This window comes from Pholcus phalangioides, unplaced genomic scaffold, assembly GCF_987345545.1.
Source record: "Pholcus phalangioides strain wild (caught in Gottingen) unplaced genomic scaffold, Ppha-v1.0 ptg000015l_1, whole genome shotgun sequence".
NCBI classification, from domain to species: domain Eukaryota; kingdom Metazoa; phylum Arthropoda; class Arachnida; order Araneae; family Pholcidae; genus Pholcus; species Pholcus phalangioides.
This window is the reverse complement of record NW_028301608.1, coordinates 4,519,583-4,538,861: the sequence shown is the minus strand read 5'-3', so window position 1 is coordinate 4,538,861 and position 19,279 is coordinate 4,519,583. Positions and strand designations below refer to the sequence as shown.

General features: G+C 37.6%; 1 protein-coding gene across 1 annotated transcript; it reads right to left on the bottom strand.

The window, feature by feature from the left end:
* Positions 1-76: 76 nt before the first annotated feature.
* Positions 77-14,046, bottom strand: LOC149075291 (uncharacterized). Its single transcript, XM_089242634.1, has 4 exons — positions 13,206-14,046; positions 6,918-7,066; positions 3,846-3,984; positions 77-389 (listed from the first exon to the last, which is right to left on the bottom strand). The coding sequence occupies exons 1-3, from the start codon at positions 13,862-13,864 to the stop codon at positions 3,851-3,853; spliced, it is 942 nt and encodes a 313-aa protein (XP_089098760.1). The 5' UTR covers positions 13,865-14,046; the 3' UTR covers positions 77-389; positions 3,846-3,850.
* Positions 14,047-19,279: the final 5,233 nt, after the last annotated feature.

Below are 19,279 nucleotides of genomic sequence, written 5' to 3'. Positions count from 1 at the left end.
ACATGGTGTCAATGACGAAAATTCACCAAAAAGAAAAAGTTATTTCGAAAAAAAAAGAATACACGTACACAACAAGGCATTGGAATTAATCTGAATTTATTAATTCCCATTTAAGATAATGAAACCAAAATTGTTGTACAATTCAGAGAAACATTCTAAAATATACATACAATACATATAAAACACACATAAAAAATAAAGTATTTCGTTAAAAAAGAAAATGATAAAAGAAAAAGTTCTAAAAAAACCCATTTATCTGCTCGTAATGATCACACCAAATACTGATCATTTCATGAATTTCTTCGAATCCAAAATATCATGATGACATCTTTCGATTCATATCTTCATTCTTCTTCTTTTTTTAAAAAAAAAGAAAACACGAGGAAAAACTGCAAAATACCAAAAAAAGTGAAGAAATATATTAAATTTCGACAAAATCAATGCATGAGGAATTTCTCAAGGCTTTCCTCTCTTTGATCAAACATTACTATCGGTTTTAAAAACTTTGCGATTGTTTCTTTTTCTTAAATTATGAACTGTAACTGTTAACAAAATTTAAAATCTTTCTTATCGAAAGTAAGTGAAAGACCAGGAAAATATCACATAATCATGGGACATTTACATACAAATTTTGAATCTATTGAGGAAATCAATCGAAACCTCGCTTTAAAATAAGGTAAAAATTCTAAAAAGGACTCTTGTTAGGTTTATCATGATCGATGGTACAGTAATAAATTTGTGTCATGTAGAAATTGATCTTAAAATGATACTGTTTTAAATATAGATGTTTAAATCTGTGGTCAGATGGCAAAATGTCACGAGTCACTTTTCGGAAAAAAAATTTATTTGTTCGCATTCTGGAGTCTCGTTCGTCAAAATTTTAAGTGACAAAATTTCGTCCATCTCTTTCGGTTTATGAGGAACGAACGGAGGAAATTTGAAATAAGTCAGAAAGCCGCAGTATCACATTTTTACAAAATATTGTTTATAAATTTGCCCAAGAGAAATTTTGAAAAAAGTGACTTATTACCAGAGCCCGGATTATATGCACTAAAAAAGTGGCAAAATATGCTCTAAAATTATGCAAATATGCACTTAAAAATGCAAATATGCACTTAAAAATGCAAAAATGGGCACTTAAAATACCAAAATATGCACTTAAAATACCAAAATATGCACTTAAAATACCAAAATATGCACTTAAAATACCAAAATATGCACTTAAAATACCAAAATATGCACTTAAAATACCAAAATATGCACTGAAAATCCCAAAATATGCATTAAACACCCCAGAATATTCATTAGAAATCTTGAAAAACTCGAAAATTCCGAAATATGTATAAAAAATGAGAAAATATGAATTGAAAAAAATCACCATGCAAAAAAAAAAAAAGCTGATGTGTTTTTAAAATGCATCTTTTCTATTTCTTAGTGTATCGTATTCATTTACTAAAAAATATCCCCTCATATATATACCGCATATGCAAATATCTTCTACATATTTCTATTCAGACATTTAATTTTCAGTTTGTTGTAGCTACTCAATAACGAAAATAGCAGTAACAAAAGAATTTCGACACTATTTTAAAAAAAAAGTTTAACCTAGAAATAGCCTTACAATAAAACGGTTAATATTCGTAAAATACTTTACAAATATGTATTGATTCGCTAAATTTTTAACAGCGGGAAAAAAACCGATGTTATGAAGATATTATGAACAATATTTGTTTGAAAAATTTAAAAAAAATATTGAGTGAGCTTAAATATACTTAAATGGACTTCGTCCATGGGGGAATATAGTAGATGCAAGTGAATTTATTTTGCTGCATGTAGTGGAAAATAAATGTAGGCCATAAGATGGAATTTTCGTAAGTGGAATGAACAAAGAGCACTGTATTATGCATTTAAATTGCGTGTCTTTTTACACATTTTTATTGCAATATTGTAACAGAACGAAAGAGAATTCGTCCTTAATTTCATCAATACAACACGTAATTTTACAGAGAAGATAAACTTCGGGATTTTTTTAAAACTAAGAGGTCGATACGACGACCTCTTAGTATGATCCGTTTTCCGTAGAACGAAGGGGGTCGTTATAACGACGTCGACTGTACAAAAAAAACCTGTTAAAATCAATCATTGTTAGTCTACTCTTAGCCCGTTTGCTCTATAACAGCGTTTCTCAACCTATGGTGCGCGGGCCAGAGGTGGTCCGTGACGATGGAAGAAAAGTCATACATCAGGGGGTGTGCAACCTCCGCCCCCGGAGGTCAAATGCGGCCCGCTAAGATGTTTGAGGCTAGTAAACTTTCCAATTGCAGCTAAAAAAATTGTGAAAGGGAAGTAAACTTCCCAATTACCGTCGAAAAATTGTCAACGGCAAGTAAATTTGCCAATTACAGCCGAAGAAAATTTCCAAAGGCGTTAATTTATGTCATGAAAATAGTCTTATTCTTGATTCAAAAATCCAAGTAAGCCTTTTTGAAAATGAGGGAAAAACTTGGACATTTTGTGAAAACGTTGGAACTACCAGAATATGTGGCCATAATTTCCTGACCCGCGAGGGGCAGAATTATCTCATATCTGGCCCACGGACATAAAAGGTTGATTACCCCGGGTCAAAAGTAAATGAAAGACCAGGAAAAAAATATAATCAGGGGAGATTAAGATAAATTTTGAATCTACTGTGGGAATTAATCGAAAATTTAGTTAGACCGTTAGGCTGAAATTTAGGGCAAGGGTGCTCAACCTATGCCCCCCCCGGCCAAATGTGGCCCTCTGAGTCATCTTATGTGGCTCGCGACAACTAAGCAAACCACTCAAGTGGCCCACGAAAGATTTTCAGATCATTCAAGTGGCCCGTGGCGCATTTGTACTTCAGTGGTTCGTGGCATGTTTCCAGTTGAGAGGCCAACGACTAGTATCCAGATCACTTAAACGGCGATCCCCAAGTACATTTCCGAATTACTCGAGCGACCAGCGGTGAGACTGCGGTTCATTCAAGTGTCACGGTTCGTTTGGAGATTACTTAAGTGGCCCGCAGCATTTTTTATACATCACATTTTTAGATAAGTAAAATGTCTTTTGTCACATTTTCAGATCACTTAAATGCACTGCTGTATGCACCACCTCCCGAGTGGCGTGATGGTAAGATGCTCGTCTGCCACCGTGAAATTTGCCGTCACGATCCTAGGTACAAACCCGGGATGAATATAGATTTTGTATTTTCCCAAACGAGCTTGAGGCGACCACCAGTAGATGGCGCCTTCATTCTCAACCCAACTCATTAATGGCAGTAAATTTCAATATAACGATGTGGCCAGAGTTGACGTTTGGTGAAGGAGATCACTTAGATTGTTCCAGGTAACTCGAATGGTCCGCGACACATTTGCAGTTCACTTAAGCGCCACGTGGCATATTGATAGGTCACTTAAGTGGCTCTTGGCACATTCCGAGATCATTTAAGTGATTCGAAGTGCATTTCCAGATCACCTAAATTGCCCGCGGCACATTTCTAGATAACTCACTTGGTGCGTGACACGCTATCAGATCACCCGAGAGTGTCTCGCAACACATTTTTAGATAACTCAACTGGCCCGTGGCTCATTTCAAAACCGGTGAAGTGGCTCGTATTCTCTAAGAGATTGAGCACCCTTGTCGTAGAGAGTATGGGCCACTTTATATTGGTGTGGAAATGTACCACCGGCCATTTGAGTGGTTTGCTTGACTGTCGCGGGCCACATAAGATGATTCCAAGGACCACAATTGTCCCGCGGGCCATGGGTGGAGCATGTATGGCTTAGGGATTGAAAGTAATAAAAAAAAAGAATTAGGAGACCAACTTTTTTCAAGAAGAGAAGAGCACTTCTGCAAGACTCTTGTCCTCCATTTCTACGGGTTCTGCGCATTTTCCCTCGAACAGTAACGGCTTCTTCTGTTCTTTGATCCATTGAATGCGCCCGTCACAAACGATGGAATTCTCTGAAATAAATCATTTTGATTTGAATATTATTGAATTACGCAAATCATTCAATTTACAAGCGACGCGTCGCTCGTTTTTACGAACCCGAACGGACTTGACAATTAGTTCATAAACGGGACGATGAACAAAAAAAAGGCAGGAAATAAAGAATGAGTCGGTCACTCACTCACGATTATTTGACGATTTCCCAAAAAAAAAATCACTTATATTTGTTTGCTTCATCTTAACATTTGGTGGTGATTTCAGTAATCAATGATTTTATCTCTTCTTTCCACATTCCCTTTCTTTCTTTCTTTCAAACCGATTACAACTAATGTCTATGTCGCCATGGGCAATTTACTGCTACTAAACCATTACACATGCAACTCGTCCATACTCTTCTACAGAATTACTAACGGATTGGTACACGTTCTGGTGTGCTTGTACGTGTTGTGAAACTGCACAATGCGAGTCCGCCACTATGATCGCTCGACAACCACAGCGGCTTTTTCTATTCACTGGAGACAGTTGTATCCACAACTGCACTTTCTCCGCATAGTATCGGGGGGGGGGGTGCAGAGAAGAGCCACCCGCGTGCTCTTGATGGGACACAAGAAGCTTAAGCGATGAAGAGAGACTTGGGTTTTGTGAAAATGCTTACATTGGTAGAGGGCAGGTATCGGGAAGATATTATCAAAGTGTTTAACGTTTTCAACGGAGTTAGTAATACATCGTCAATCAACTGCTCCGACAAGGGAACGCTAATATCATTTGGTGTTGGTTGTGGTGATCGGCTGAAGTTGGTTTTCTGTGGTTCCCAACTCCCAAATGCGGGCCGATCTTCCCGCTAAAAATTCTCGGCACAGAGAACAATATTCCTAAACGGTAAAATTTTCAATCATTACACTTCACTCATAGTTAGATAAGTTGATGTAGATGGCAGCAATACACACAACACAATTATCACGCAGAAACAAACTCTACGTCAGGTTCACAACCCGGACACGCCCATTCCAACATGTACCAGCTCGTTAGAAGTTCCGCTGAGGTGGACAAAGTGCATGTAGGATTTAGTAGTATCAATTGGTAAGAGACAATTCTAGGTTGTGGTGTCTCTGGGAGTTTTTCTCCCACAGGGTTGTGAATAAATGGAATAGCTTACCTCCGGGGGTCGTGAATTCTAACACAATCGATACGTTTGAAAAGGAACACGATAAACATATAGGGATAAACAGAGAAGCTACCCATCCTTAGAATAAGCCAACCATAACTTTTTTTATGGGCAGTGCATTTATATTAGCATAGTTATTGATCATTATTGCTCTTATTGGATTGCTGTATTTTTATATACAGTCGAATCCCGTTTTAACGAATAACCTTATAGCGAAAATTTCGTTTCAACGAAAACTTTTCTAATCCCCCAGATAAATTTACATAGGGAAAATGCAAAAACCTGGAATTCCTTTATAGCACAATTTCTTTATAACGATGTGATTTCACCTGTCTCTTGGAGTTCGTTATAACGGGATTCGATTGCACTTTGAATATATATTCAACATCCATATTTTTATGGCCATCTTTTTCCAGCATCCTCGTTGGAAATTTTATCTGTTGCGGCCGTTGCATCTGTATTTGTAAAATCAGGATATTCATATACAGCAGTGTGTCCCAAAGTGGATAATATCGCCCCCTGGTGGGTGATGGGATGGTCCGGGGGCGATAGAAGCTACGGATTTAACATAGGATCCTATGGGTTCACTTGAGTTTGGGGAAAATGAGAGAAAAAGAATACTGATGGAGGGAGCGATGGAACAAGAAGTTTGGGGAACTATGATATATAGATTCATACCTCAGCTAACGAACGCCTCACCTCACGAATTTTTCGGCTAACGTAGATTTTTTTTCGTGATATTTTGCCTTTGCAAACGAATGCGGATTCTGCTAACGAACATTTTCGTTGATACGGATGAACATGCTAACCTAAACAGTCACGTTGCGAGCTGAATTTTCACACCAATCATCACACACACATCAGCATTACTGTCACTCGAGCCCGATTAACTGATGTCCACGTTGGAATCTTTCTCCACTTATGTACATCCACTTATCTTTCTGAAAGTTTTTGAACCATTTCATTTCATGTGGATTTTGAACCATATCAATAAACTAATAGATTAATGATAGATGCAAAATGAATTTTAAAAAAAAAGGAACCTATGTTTTCAGAGCATGCTCTCTTTCAGTGCAAGACTTTTGCCATCAAACCGAACAGTCTAAAACTGTAGATCATAGTTTCCCAAACGATTTGTTCCATCTACTTCTTCAGAAATATTTTTCGCTCATCGCCCCCAACTGAAGAGAACTCATAGAATCCTATGTTATACCCGTATCTTCTATCACCCCCACCCCCTCCGGGACCATTCCATCGCTCACCAGAGAGCGATATTGCCCTTTGGGAAACACTGGACTAGACTTTCTAGGAGTTTATCTTTTCCATCTCCATGTTTTCGGCACAGAAATGAATTGCCCAAATCACAAATTGATGGAGACACCTTCGAACTCGACTGGAATTTGTTAGCACCTAGTGTGCCAACAACCTGATGTTGGTTGTAGAAACCTTTTTGGGGAATTTGCCTGTTGTGGCCTTTGGATTTGTTTTGTATCTCATCTTCTTATAAATTCTAATTTATCCAATTTTAGAGCTGTCCATTTTAGCCTTCGTTCAGTTTGAGTCTTTCTTATAGCGCCCCCCCCCCCTGGTGCTTTTAAAAAAAACTTATCCTCAAATTTTGGGCTATATTTGGACCGAATCAAACGATTTTCCATAGAAACGTATAGGAAATCGCGTTTCAGTTAACGAAGATGATTCGTTCCGGAATCACGTTTGTCAGCCTACGTATCATTGTACTATTTCAAATTTTTTTGTCATTCAATATTCCATTTCTGTACTTACCCATCAGGTATACAGATCGTAATTGGTTCCACACGCCTTGCCACGTTTCAGCCGCGATGGTCGTCAGTTCGTTTCCCGAAAGAATTACTTCTTCCAAACTCGGCATTCGGTCGAAAATATCACTCGGGATATCCGTCAAAGTGTTGTGGCTGCATCGAAGAAAGAAAAACATTCAATGTTATGCAAAACTAATTTTAAAAAATTATGCTATCAATAGCTTACAGCCGGGTGCACAATCTACGGTCCACCAAGTGGTTCCACATGGCCCCGCGGAATTTGTTCCGATAGAAAAGTATCAATATACACAGCACGATAAGACCTAGGCTGACCATATTTCCTTCATAAGAATGCTCGAAATCGGGATATATACGGGAGATCACCAATTACCGCAAAAAAATTGTCAGATGCAAGTACAAATTTGCCAATAACTACCAAAGAAAATTGTCAACGTCAAAGTGAAGTTGTTAGTTACAGCCGAAAAAATTGTCAAAGTTGAATAAAGTTCTCAATTACATTCAAAAAAAATTGTCAGAGGCAAGTGAAATGGCCACCTTTCGCTAAAATAGCTGAAAAATTCACAATCGCACAAAATGATGGATACTGTAAGTCTCTAGAACTTAACAGCATTATGGCGAAGTGATGTACTGCTCCTCCTCCCTTATTGCAAGTACCAGAAGGCTAGGGGTCTTCCAATTTGCATACAATATTTTTGGAAATCATAAATCATTTCCCAATTTCATATTTTTATAACCTATATGTAATCCTCATTCGAACCACTCCTCCCAACTTGTCATCGAACGTCGGCAAATTCTAAAAAGCCCCGCCCCATGGGTGATTATGTAATACTCTCCTGCCCCCACTCCGTGGGAGCTTCTTTGAGGTTCCACACGATCAAATGCCACGGAACCTTCAAAAATCCCGGAACCCGGAGAGTTTTCAGAGAAGAAAACGTTCTTGTTATTGATACTTTAAAGCTGTTATTTGTTTCGAGTTTTAAAACGGGGTGGTGTCGTTAAAAAAAACCCCCCAAACCACTTGCAGGAGTAATCTAGAGAGTGTAGAAGCACGTGAATGACCAAAAAAAAAAAAAAAAAACAGCGAACTATAGAGGGTGTGCAAGCATGTGAACAACCGAAAGAGTTACTTAGAAACAGAAGCATATTCACGGAGTGGGAGGGAGGGGGATAAGCAGCAATAGTCCAGGGCGAATAATTTGGATGAATGAGAAGTCAAGAAAACTAGAGTACCATGGGGAAAGGCGGCAAAATTTTTATAGCCCATAGGCGCACAAAACTATAAATCCGCCTCCTGAAGGGGGAGGGGTCTGGACAACGCCCTCATTGGAGAGCCCAAAATTTATGTAGTTCTTGTCAGATTCTCGAATTTCTGCATGGAAAAAATGAGACATTTGTGCAAGCGGCACCTGTGATTTATCATATAGCACCTGATCCAATTATCGTGGAATGCCCCTATACAACCGGGCCTTACATGGTGGGCCAGTGCGTTAAGACGGCCCTGGGGTTGTTTATAAAAGAACCGGACAATATATATATATTAGCTTCTTTCTTCAATTCTCAGAAACAAGCAAAATGGTTGAAACACCACTCAATGCCTGATATTAAATAATTATCGTCCATTGAAAAGGACCGTTATAAACATATATACATATTAAAAGAGGTTCTGTATTGGTTGGAAAATAATTGCTGTTCATTATTGGTGTGTAGTGGTGCCATCTGTTGCAAACATGCGTAAGGAACATAGCCAAAGATGCGCGTGGGTGCGTCCTCGTGCCAAAGTTTATAAATTTATTTTTACTTCAGCGCTTTCTCCCGTATATTGAGTTCGTAAATAATAAATAATATTGTCACACATACACATTGTAACTCCTGCAATCATCTATGAAGTATCAAAAAAACTGAACATTAGCCTGCTTAAAAATTCCCACTGAGCTGAATAAAAACTTTTACATCGGTGTGTGTGGTACGGAAAAGATTTTTTTTTTTTGTCCAGAGAGAGAGATACTCTCTTCTCTTTCTCCTGCACAGACCTATTTCTCTGAAGAACATTATCTGTAAAAATCATCACTGAACTAGAACTCCTACTGCCACCTATCAAATAAAATACACAACTTCTTCGCTTGAAATTGTTGATCAGTTTTCAATCAAAATATCGCATAAAAAATTAATATATAATGTTAACAAATGTTTTTTTAACAATAATATAAATTGAATTATCAAGTTTGCTGCAAACAATTAACAGTTGTTGTTTGGGTGAGATACAATAATATTAGTAAAACCGGCAAAAAAAAAATTAATAGTAAAATTGATAATTTCATTCATGCTATATCGCAAAAAAGTGTTTATTATTATCACACCGTGTTCTTTTTTTCCCGCGCCACATTCATTGAAAACTGGTCATCAATTTCAATCGGGGAATTGAAACAGTTGTGTATTTGGTTCGGTAGGTGGCAGTAGGAGTTCTAGTTCAACGATGTCTTATGTGCAATATACTTACATTTAATACTGTACTCTCTATATATATAGATATTCCCAATATTTATTTTTTTATTTCCAGTGTTTTAAAAACTAACTATTCTAGCAGTTGCTCTGATTAGTCTAAATTAAAAATTACCAGTATAAATCAAAGTGCACACCAGTATATTTTAACGCAATAAGTTAAGTAATAAAAGCTCTAAAAAAAGGAAAAAAAACCAATTTTTTCTTTTGCAATTTATCAATACCATTAATATCATAATTTTAATTCATATTTTAATAAATGTTATATTACTTTAAATTTATACGGTTTTCACTATACTGCACATGAAAACTGACGGCCCTTCGCTTAAGTCGTCACTCCGCTTAAGCCGTCATAATTTTTCTATTAACATGAGGTGACGATTTATCGAGGTTTTACTGTAATTATAACTCGCCTTATTTTACCAGTATTCGGGCTTTTACCGTAACAAAAAAAAAAACCTTGTTTGCGCTAGTGACAGGAAAAATTAAAAAAGAAAATGAGCAATTAATTGGGCGTTGCAGCCCAGGTCGATAAGATACTCGCCTAAAGTACCAAAGGATGTTTAGAATTGTCGCGAGTTCGATACCCGGTTCGTCCTTGTCAGAAAACTTCCCTGACACAGAGGTACAACAGAAACGGCGACATATGACCGCAGAAAAAATTGCTACCGCAGGGAGCCCCCATCTGGGGTTTAGCGCACCAACATCTCGATGAGTATAATAAACAAGCCTTTGCCGTTCGGAATCGGCATACAATAAATTGTATGTCCCGGTCTAATTCCCCCCTCGTGTGCAGAAAATGACCGTGGTGCGACAAAAATTATCAATGAGCTCGTAAACTCTGCATTTTTTTATAGGACTCTGATTTACATATGTTCAATGATTTGCTTCAGTGGAGCACCTTCTACCGACAGAAATTTGGACTAATTTTTTTTTCCGTGCCAAATGAAATCCCCCCCCCCACCCTAGTGAGAATAACTTTTTTGCAAACTGCATTTAAAGTACCAATTCTTTAAATTTTTTATGAATTTTTAAACTATTTACGAATTTATGGGACACACTGTACATTGACAGTACGCGAAATTCGGTTTCAAAATGAAATTAAGAATTTTTTTTCGTGAAGGGAATGTTACATGAATGTAATATGAAACCTGTTGCAAAAATTTCAAATAAGATCTGAAAATTTAGCTCTGATATATCATGTAATCACGTATGAGTGAGTCATTAATATTTTACGAGATCGGAAATTGAATCTCATTTATTGGAAATTCTTCAATTGCTTCAAAATAAATAACTTTCATTTCCATGCCATGAAATAAAGTTATTATTCCATCATAATAAAATGAGAAAAATCGATCCCAATGAAGGTCACAAACACCCACACTGTATGGCGATTCTTACATTGATTACAAAACACCATCGTGGAAATTAATGTAGTTTTTGATTGTATTACAAGTCAGGATGTACAGGATGCCCATAAATATGGTATACAGTTTGAAATTCATAAAATTTGAAGGAATTGGTATATTTGAATGCATTGCAAATAGAAAATCTCATTTTGAATTCGACTCTTTCGTCTACAACAGCGGGTAACTCCCGCTATAAGGAGTTTTTCTTCTTTGTTTCTGTGCTACTGATGAAGGAACTTTATATAGTTCCGAAACGCGTATAGCCGTGGTTCGTTTGCAATTTTTGGGTTCATCTACGTCGGCTTTCAATTGCATTATTTGAATGCAGTTTGTGAAAAAGTTATTCGAACGAAGAGAAAATTTGTTTTCCAAGTTTTTCTCGATAGAGGATTCTGCACAAAATCAAATAACTGGAAATATGCAAATCAGTGTCCTATATTAAAATGCAGGGGGGTAGGATTATCAGTTCATTTCTGAATTTTGATGGTACTGGTGCTTACATAAGGTTTTCATTGTAATGGTCACACTGGTGGATATTGGCCTTTGTCACACTATTGGTGAAATTGTTTTACCTCAGCTGGCCAAAGCTTTACGAACTTTTCAGACACAGAGGAGATCGAAAAAAGGTTCAGATCCAATCACTACTGTCGGACCGATGTGCAGGTGCCGCTCTCTGTTGACAAGAATTGGAAGAAGAAAAAATCTGTACCAAAAATATCTCCTCTCCCAAAAATAAATTTTTTCCCAAAATACTTTATGGCATTTAATTAAAACTTGATTTAATGGCTGTTTGCTTTACTGCTAATTGATTAAAAACATTGAGATAATGCTTTAGTTAAAACATTAATTTAAGCATTTCAAAGCAAAATTAATGAATTTAAGTAAATTAAATCAAATTTTAATTAAAACTTTAATTAAACCATGACATTTAAATTCTATTTTCTTCCAATTCTTTCAGTTTTTATGAATTTTTTAAACTATTTATGAATTCATGGGACACCTTGTAATATGAAACTATTACGAAATAGGTTCTACAATAATCTGAAAATTCAGAGTTCTAATATAATATCATGTTATCATCGTATGAATCATCATTACATTATTATTTCACAAGATCAGAAATTGAATCTTATTAAATGGAAATTTTTCAATTACCAAAAAAGTAATTGCTTCAAACTAAATATTTCCATACACCATGAAATAAAGTTATTATAATTTCATCATGTAACAAAATGAGAAAAATCAATCTTCCAATGAAGGCCAATGTATGTACATAAAAAAAATATATATATGGCGATTCTTACATTAATTACGTCCCACCGCAATGGAAGTATTTGTATGACGAAAACAGATTATTTCAATGCATTTTCTACTAGCTTTTATAAATTAGCCCATCTCTTTCTTAACAACCCTGTATGTTTGCTTGCGTTGTTTATAACTATACCCTATAATTTCAGAATGGAAAATGAATAATTTATTTCCTAAAAAAAAAATGCATTCATAGTATATTCAAAATCTGGTTATGCAATGAAATTTTCAACTGCGGTCAAAATGACCGCTGGTAGTGTTAAAGGATTAAATTATGTCCAGGACTTCTCACCCATACTATGCTCTATTCACATCCAAGATAAATCTCTCATAATGGAATTTTAATGTTCGTAGGTCGCAGGTCTACAAAGAAAAAAAATTTTGGAAGCTTTCTTAGTTTTTTATTTTTTCAGTGCTGATTCCAAAAATGCAATCTTCTATCACGTAGAATTTGTTTCACAAAGCAATTTCATATTTTGGGCAAATAACTCATATCCATATAATTTTTGGGACTTTTATTTTTATTTTATCTCCTCATAAATGCATACTTCACATTTATATCCTAGTACTGTCTTTATAATGATATGCTCTAAAATCAATGAAATATCTTTGGTAATGTGATTCGGTATATTTATTCATAACGCACAGTTTCAATGTGATTTGTATTTTATTATTATTTAAATTTGATTTTCACTTTATCTCAAAAAGTGCAGCCCGTCTGGCAAAACAGTGCCAGATTCGGAATCAGTGCCCGAAAATCACCATAAAATTCAGAGGAATATCTTTAGAAATGATTTACTATATTTGTTTCGCGCAAGTTGTAAACAAAGTTAAATTTTCACTTTATACCAAAAGCTAGACGTGATGGAAAATTTTTTTTAAATTATTTTTCCAGTAATTAGCATCCGAAAAACCATAAGAAACACTGATTATTTTTTAAAAAAGCTTTTTCTTCGCGGACCCGCGAGTTAAAGGATCGTATTTGAGGCTATGAAATATGATAACATAGAAACCCATTGAGAAAAAATCAAAAATAGTTTTTTATAAATTCTTACCTTATATCTATTCTCATTAATTTCAAAGCCGGTAAAGGCAGCATGTTTCTAGACACCGACGATATCCGATTGCTTGCCATGGATATTTCTTTCAAATCCTTCATCTGAGCGAAAGCTTCGTCTTCGACTTCCTCGATCTCGTTGCTGTCCAATCTCAAGATCTCCAGCTTCGGCATCTTGTCTTCTAGCCAAGACTTCTGGATGACACGGCGTCTGTTCCTGGACAGGCACAACTCCTGCAGGTTGCGCAGGTTCGCCATCTCCAAACGCTCCACCTCGCTACACTTTCTTATTTGCAGCTGCAGCAGAGTGTTTTCCAGACCCTGGAAAGCTGGCCCGAGAAATACGAGACGCGAATTTTCCAGCTGGAACGAATCAATTTTCATGTCCATGAATATGTTTTCAGAAACTGTCCCGATTATGTTGATACCATGCACCAGCAAACTGTCGAGGTGATATCTGGACAGCCTCCTGAAAGTGTTGAACAGGCTTCGCTCGTCCACTATGTTGGCACAGGTGACGGCGACGCCATAGGCGACGTGCTTGCAAGTGCAAGGGAAGACCATTTCCGTCGGAGGACATACGACATCTTTGCGACATGAACCGAGACTCGATGCCGCGAATAGAAGTGTTATTACTTGCAACAACGGGTGCTTCATTTTTTACTTCAAAGTCCTACAATGAACGCTGCTTACTTTTTTGTCATGCGAGAGCGAGAAACACACACACACTCTCTCTCTCATTAAAACGTAGTGTTGCCAAACTGTTGCCTTTTACGTTTCGGTGATAGTTTTTCTCCTCCGATATCTGGCGTTATCTGTGCGTAGATAGCCAGCAAGCGCATTCTCATTATCATCACGTTATCGGGGAGTTCTACAGCTCCAACAATATTTTTCCTCCACGCTAATGATAAATGAGAACATTGACACGCCAATCATCTCGCCAAAAAATTCATCCAGCTTGAGTTCATGAAACGTTACGGATCGTTCGATTTTACTTAAAAATATATGATATCAAGGGCATTAAAACAGCATCAACATCCGTTGAAATTATGTCAAATTATGGATATACTCAATAAAAAGTACTTCAAGACTATGAGATGACCATGCGTCACGTCTTTTCCGGGACATTCCTGTACAGTAAAACCTCTCATAACGGACACGTTCTCAAATAGAGTCACCCCTCTTTTACGGCCAAATAATTATCTTCCCTCCTTGTATAGCAAAAAGTGTGCATTTCAAACCCCTGATTAACGGCCACCCCTCTTTTACGGACGTATTTTTTTTGCCCCACCGGTGACCGCAAAAGAGAGGTTTTACTGAATTTTCGTGTAATTTTAGCCATTTTGAGTGTTTTGAAAAAATGTCCGGTTTTTGATGTGTTTTCAACGACACCAACTTGAATTTGCATTCTTTGAAGAAGTGAAGCATAAAAATTATCTTCTGAACTCACAAATCTACAATTGTGACAATTTACTAGAGTAAATAAAAATATTCATCTCACGTATTTGTCATGTTTTTCTCTGAAAAGATTTTATTTCGTAAAATTCATTCTAATTTACTGCAATCTACCTTAACGATTAATTTTCCACCATTGGCGAATTTGCAATTATTTCAACAATAGTTCACAACTTTGCTTAATTTCACACAGTTTTTGGCGATAATTGGAGATGCGTCCTGTATTTTCCCGTGTTTGGAATCCCAATACCCCGTACTTGTCTCGAAGAAATATGGTCAGCCTAAATTTCCCGAATACAGTGAAAAAAAATCTCGAAGAAACAGACTTTTTTTTTGGATATTATGCCAAGGTGAACTCGGAAAGAAAAAAAAATTCTGTCCCGGAAAATGTGGATCACGTGGTCACCCTACACATACTAGATCGTTTGATTTCACTTAGAAGTATGATATCGAGCGTCATAAAACGGCATCTACATGCATTGAGATTCTGTTAATTTGTCGATATGCCAAATAAAAAGTTTCTTATGCCCCATTAACATTTGTTGATGGGGGAGGAGGTTGGAACCCCCCTCCCCCATCAACCCTGGGAGGGTTTAAGGGGACTATATAACATTGATTAATAAGTATGCTCACCCTATTTTCTCGATGAAAAATGCAAGAAACTGTGATCCCAAATATGGGAAGTCGAAAGTTTTTGCACGAAATGATGCTGAAGGTTAGCAAAATTGCGAAGTACAATAAAGCCCCTCTTAACGGACACCCCTCAGATGCAGTCTCACCCCTCTTTTACGGCCAAATAATATAATTTTTCCTTTTTTAATAAAAGTATGCATTTCAAATCTCTGATTTACGGCCATCCCCCCCCCTCCTTTTACGGATAAATATTTATGTCCCACTGGTGTCCACAAAAGAGGTTTTACTATACTGTTAAAATCCACCGAAGCGCCAATGGCTGGAATTAGATGCACCACAACTTATGGCAGTGGATTAGATTAGATTCTACTTGAAAAAAAAATCATTTGACAGTTTGACATGACAAATATTTGAGATGAATTGCAGAGCCGCCCTTCGGGAAGTGTCGCAGGTGTGGTGGCCCCTCGTTCTTGGGGGCCCCCGCACTCAGTGTAATGGAAATGAAATACAGTAAAACCCTTAGTAATGGACAACCCTAAGATACGATCACCCCTTTTTTACGGCCAAATAATAATTTCTCCTTGTATAATAAATGTATGCATTTCAAACCCCTGATTAATGATCTCCCCCCTCCCCCCTTTTAGGAATGAATTTTCTTGTCCCACCACAAAAGAGGTTTTACCGTATTTCTTTCATCTATCCTGGATTTTTATTAATTTTAGAATCACTTTTTTTTCCATTAATTGTAAATTTTCATCGATTGTGGAATTACACTCATTGCCATAAAAATTTGCACACCCAGAAGAAGTCAAAGTAAAACGAAATTTCACACATGTAAGTACTACGTTGATATAAGTAAGTGATTGGAAAATCCAAGAGAAAGGATCGTTTATTGCAGAAAAAAGTACAGATGAACAGAAGTTTTAGTACTCTGTTGGACCCCCCCTAGCGCGAATGCACGATGCGATACGAGCGGGCATTGAGGCATACAAGTTCCGTATGATGTCCTGAGACATCTCGTTCCACAGTTGCTGTAAATGCGCCTCTAGTTCGACCAACCTCGAGGGGTGTCCAACTTGCCGTCCCAAATGATCCCAGATATGCTCGATTGGTGTCAAATCTGGGGATAGAGCAGGCCAGGGAAGGGTGGTAATGTGGCGGAGGCAGTCTTGTGACATCCTTGCTGTGTGTGGCCTAGCATTGTCTTGTTGAAAAATAGCTCCTGGGAGCCCTGCCATGACTGGCAACACATGTGGCTGAAGGATGTTATGGACGTACCGCTGGGCTGTCATTGTGCCATGGATCAGTATTAGGGTATTGTGACATACATGACCGTGTATCGTAAGCAACGGCACCCCATACCATGACACCAGCTGTGGGAGCGGTGTGTCGCTGTAAAGCGAAGGCAGGATTGAAGCGTTCACCACGGGACCTCCACACACGAACACGATTGTCATCACTGCTCAAGTTGAATCTCGATTCGTCGGTGAAGACGACCTGGTTCCATTCCGTTGCAGTCCAATCCCATCGTGCTCGACACCACTCCAAACGGAGGCGTTGGTGGGTGTCATTGGCAGCACACGTAATGGGCGCAGCGATACCAGATGTCCTTCAGCCAGGCGCCTTGCGATGGTTCGGGAAGACACAGGGGCCCGTAGTGAAGCTGCTGCCTGTGTCTGGATAGCAGCCAATGAGGCAGTTGGCTCTACGCGTGCGTTTCGGATGATGTGACGGTCTTCTCGACGACTGGTCTGTCGAGGGCGTCCTGAACCTGGTCGCAGTGTAAATGACGTCTCTTCTGTCCACTGGTCCCAACACCTCCTCACAGTAAAATCAGAACGGCCGAGCTGACCACCCAGCTTCCATCATCCCGATGATTCTTCTCCTATCGAACTCTGACAACTGCTCATATGGTCTTCGACGGCGGCGTAACGGCATGTCTACCTCAGCATTTCCTTTGCAAACGATTAAATACACTCCATCAAGCTCTGCTTACCTGTTTTATACTCCAAGGAGAACGAAGTTCAACGCCCTCTAGTGGCATTACGCAATGCGCAATCACGCTGCATTTCTAATCATTTGCATATCTGCCCGACATGTACCTTCAGGCCAACTTTCGTTTCGATCCCACAATTATTTCTTGGTGCGCAAATTTTTATGGCAATGAGTGTATTTCCTTCATCAATTCTGAACTTTGATGAATATGGAAAATCATCTCTTTCATCAATTATTGATTTTTATCTACTCTAGAACTATTTTTTCTGTTACAGTAAAACCCCTCTTAATGGATGCCCGTCAGATGCGGTCACCCCTCTTTTATGACCAAGTAACAATTTCCCCTTGTATAATTAAAGTATGCTTTTCAAACACCTCATTCACGGCCACTCCTCTTTTACGGACGAATTTTGTTTTTCGTCACACTGGTGTCCGCAAAAGAGAGGTTTTACTGTAATTCTGAATTTTCATCAATTCTGGAATCACAGTACCCCTCTTGTATTTGTTCCTTCATTTATTCTGAGTTTTCAATTGTGCTAGAATTATTTCTTTCACTTATTCTGAATTTTCTCAGACGATTGAATTATTTTATCATTTATTATATGAGTTTTTATTACCATTTATTAGTTTTTTTTTGTTGTTTTCGTTCTTCAATTCTGAGTTTTCAAAACATACAAACTGACATGGCTCTAATATCCAGAGCGCACTAATCTTTCTCCCCGCTACATACAACTTAAAAGCCATTTTGGTCTTGAAAGCTACCTCCCTGACTACAATTTTCCGCTCAAATTTAAAAGAACTCCCATGCAAATTCGTGTTGGGGCAAATAGGTTGTTCATGAACGGGAGAATCCTTGAATTAAATTCGCAGGTTTCGTGTACATATTGTAACTCCAATGAATTTGAGACCTGGTCTCATTTACTAATGGCATGTTCCGCTTACAATTCCTTTAGAGGCAAATGTTTCGGCTCACCCAGACATACAACCTCTTTCATTGCCTTTCTGAGAAATTGTGAACAAAATCAAAATCGTCTATCCCAGCTGCTGTCTGATGAAATACCCTTTAGAGATCTTTTGTGGACTGAATCTCTGCACCTGATAAATACAGGATCCGTGTATAAACTTTGAAAATTCATAAAAACCGGAAAAATAACCGAAATAAAACACGGTTTGCAGGATTAGCATCGCTAAAGTCACGGGATTTTTTTTAAGGCGGGAAAAAAATATTAATAACTAAAAAACAGCCGATAGGGGGCGCTGACCTTACAAAAGTCAAAGAAAAGATGAGCAGATAACGAACAGAATGCTTCCAAATCGTTTATTACACCAGTATGTGTTCCACATCACCACCACCACCACAGGTGATAACACACTGCAGGCGAGTCCGAAATCCAGCAACGGCAGAGTGCAACAGGTCCACATGCACCGTTTACAACGGTGAACTAACCGATTGTGGATTAGGGGCGCAAGTTCTTACGACATTTATTCTTAACCGTCTCGTTTTTGCATATTTCGCTCGTACCAGCGCCACCTATCGGTTCTTTTTGAGGTTTTTTTCTGTCTTAAAAAAACTCCTGTGAGCTAGCGATGCTAACCCTGCAAACCATTTTTTATTTCGGTTATTTTTCCGGTTTTTATTCATTTTTATGAGTTAAATTTCTGAGTTTCGGCCCACCCTGTATATGCATATTTTTTTTCAAACTTTAAATTATCAATATGTTGCAATATATATATATTACACTAACCACATAATAAACAGAAGAGTTCATTTATAATAACTAATTTTTTGTGTTTTTTTTGTAAAACAATTGTCTTCAATTTGTTCTTGTTCTATTCTTGCACTGTATTTGCTACTGTTGCCACCTATTGCAGAGGCTTTTGTCTACATCAATAAAGATTTTGAATTGAGTTTTCATTGGTTCTCAGATTATTTCTTTCCTAAGGTCTTAATTTGCATTAGTTTTTGAATTATTTCTTTCGATAATTCAA

Bases quoted from the DNA above. Each gene is read 5' to 3' on its own strand.
- LOC149075291 (XM_089242634.1), bottom strand. From the start codon at position 13,864: ATGAAGCACCCGTTGTTGCAAGTAATAACACTTCTATTCGCGGCATCG. The intron at 7,067-13,205 runs GTAAGAATTTAT...TCTTCGATGCAG, and splicing joins TTAATGAGAATAGATATAAG to CCACAACACTTTGACGGATA. The intron at 3,985-6,917 runs GTAAGTACAGAA...GATTTATTTCAG, and splicing joins ACGATCTGTATACCTGATGG to AGAATTCCATCGTTTGTGAC.